Below are 2,624 nucleotides of genomic sequence, written 5' to 3'. Positions count from 1 at the left end.
CTGTCTCTTCCTCTCACCATCACACTGTCGTCCTCTGAGGAAGCAGCACTAAACTTGTCTGTGCTCTCATAGCTCCTCAGCTTTGTTTTAAACTCTGAGAAAGTTAACTTTTCATCACTTATGCGGTTATGTGGATTGAAAATGGCCTAAATGAGTCCGGCAGGCCCTTCAGAATCATTGCAATCAACAAGCCATCACTTAAAGTCTCTTCCGCATTTCTCAGTGCCGTAATAGGGGTCTCTGCGCCAATGACGTGATCTGTGACGCGCTCATTATCGCCTTTCTGAAGAGACGGAAGCTCCGTGTGCAGGCTCCGTGGTGTCCCCCGACGAACGTCATGTTCCCTCTTTAGCGCCACAAGTCATACAAAACTGTGTCTGTGAGAGTGTTGCTACTTTTAGCTACAACAGTAAGAATTTAACTCAAAATAAACCAAAATGTGGCAACAGAAGAGAAACGTCAGAAAGGTAAGATGATCCGGTTGATTTTCTTAAGTGATATGAGATAAATTCTGTTTTTACTCCCTATAGTGATTTATTTATTTATTTTAAATAAATTTATTTGGGAACTGAACATTTGGAGAGGAGTCTTGGTTTGGGTTGCTTTAATATTTTATTCTTTATTTAGAAATGTTTTTATAAAGTGCATTTACAAAAATAGGAATATTAACTGATGCATTCTTTGATGTTTAATCCTATTTTTTCTTGTTTCTTCAGACTGTTAATGCAGAGACAGAGTTGATGGGGAGACCGAGAGAGCATCCCAGAGACTTTGAGAGTCCAGAAAATGGCCTGGTGCTTAAAGAGAGGGCGTACTGGAAGAAACAACTCCATGAGCTGCAACAGAAATGTGACAAGCTGGGAAGACAAGTGTTCTACGCTGAACAGCACAACAGAGACTTAAACGACAAACTCCAGCAGGTCAAAGAGCTGAACAAGAAAAAGGATGAAGAGATAGCGTCTCTACAACAGCAACTGGATTTGAGGAAAGGCTTCAACCAGACAGGTGAAATCCAGGAGGAACTGAATGGGGTCGATGATCAGCCCAAGAAAGTCGACATCGGGCTTCAGACAGGTGAAATCCAGGATGAACTGAATGGGGTCGATGATCAGCCCAAAAAGTCGACATCGGCCTTCAGACAGGTGAAACCAGCAGGAACTGAACGGGGTCGATGATCAGCCCATGAAAGTCGACATCGGGCTTCAAATCAACATTCCTCTGAATGACATTAATGACGCCCAAGAGCTGCAAAACTCTGAAGGGAGCCTTGAAGAGGAGGTGGGACAACCCAGAGAGGTCCTGCCAGAAAGAGAGGAGCAGTTGAGGGAAAAGAGCTTGAGGAGTGAAGCTCATGTGGACACCTTGGCCTTGCTGACCCAGACTGAGGCTGCTCTGAGAGAGAGTGAGGAAAAGAGCTCCAGGCTGGAGAAAGAGCTCCAGGTAATAGTGGCTGAACAGGGCCAGAAACAACTCTCCAGAAAAGAAGAGAGTGTCAGCACGGAGCCCTGTGGACCAGATAACACGGCCATAAACCACCTGTACGACCTCTGTGACCACTGGGAGAACATTATAAACCAGATGATCCAAACAGAGAGAAAAGTACAGGAGGAAAAAAAGGAGGAGACCAGACTCCAGCAGGAGATTCAACATCTCCATGTGGAGAAGGTCCAGCTTCAGGTCAGTTCCCTCAAATCTACTTAAAATGATGAAAATGTTTTAAAATATCAGCTGTTTGAGGTGAAATCTAAAAATTTTGTTTGCTCTTCTGTTCACAAAGCAGAAAAAGAAGAAAAGCAAATTCTGGAGCTGGATACCAAAGTGTTTATCGAGCTAAGGGTCTCCTGGTCCCCCCCCCCACCATCACGCTGTCCCATTCTTCCACCCAGATGACAACAGAAACTGGGATGGAAAGTGAACATAGTGTTTCCTCAGATGCAGAAAAGACGAGTTTCTGAACTAAATTTATAGCTTCTTTTTCAATATCTACTTTTCCACATTATTGCCTTTTATTTGTGCTTTGTTCCTTAATGTGTGTCAACCTTTTGCCATTGCAATGATCATTTGTAAATAAATATTTAAAAATGAATATAATGAGATCAGTTCTTGATTGATAAATGATCAATGATGATCATCTGAACTCATCTGAACCTCATTATTTCCTGAAACACCAAGGAAACCTCATCTCAGCGATGCTGCTGACAGCCTCCTCTGAAGTCCTTTTTCAGTGTTGCGCCCCCAGGTGGATATCCTTCATCAGATGCACCCGACACATTATCCCTGTCATCTACTTGAGCTCTTCTATCATGCCCCCCCCCCCAGCATATACAGCAATACAAGACATCACCTTCTTCTCATTGCTGAAGGCTCTTTGAGTGTTCAGTGTGCTGTTGACTCCACAGTATGAGAAATTTCATTTCATTTCTATGTATGTCGATCAACTTGACACAAAAACGGATTACATATGTACATGCTGAACTTCAGATATTAGTTCTTAAGACATCGATGAAGATCATACTATACCACTATATCTCTAAGACGTTTTAATGAATGATTAACATCCTCTAGCTTCAAATTAAATTCTAACATTTCGTTGAAACCTGCCACCATACAACAACATATAGCCA

The 2,624-nt window shown here is 42.5% G+C and overlaps 1 protein-coding gene across 1 annotated transcript; it reads left to right on the top strand.

The window, feature by feature from the left end:
* The first annotated feature begins 1,182 nt into the window (after window positions 1-1,182).
* On the top strand, window positions 1,183-1,866 carry LOC130519699 (uncharacterized). The gene is made up of 2 exons (XM_057023196.1): window positions 1,183-1,677; window positions 1,778-1,866. Exons 1-2 carry the CDS (start codon window positions 1,183-1,185, stop codon window positions 1,832-1,834), a joined length of 552 nt encoding a protein of 183 aa, XP_056879176.1. The 3' UTR covers window positions 1,835-1,866.
* The last annotated feature ends 758 nt before the right edge of the window (window positions 1,867-2,624 follow it).

The sequence above is a fragment of the Takifugu flavidus genome, unplaced genomic scaffold (assembly GCF_003711565.1).
Source record: "Takifugu flavidus isolate HTHZ2018 unplaced genomic scaffold, ASM371156v2 ctg1103, whole genome shotgun sequence".
Classification (NCBI taxonomy): Eukaryota; Metazoa; Chordata; class Actinopteri; order Tetraodontiformes; family Tetraodontidae; genus Takifugu; species Takifugu flavidus.
This window is presented reverse-complemented; position numbering and strand designations above follow the sequence as displayed.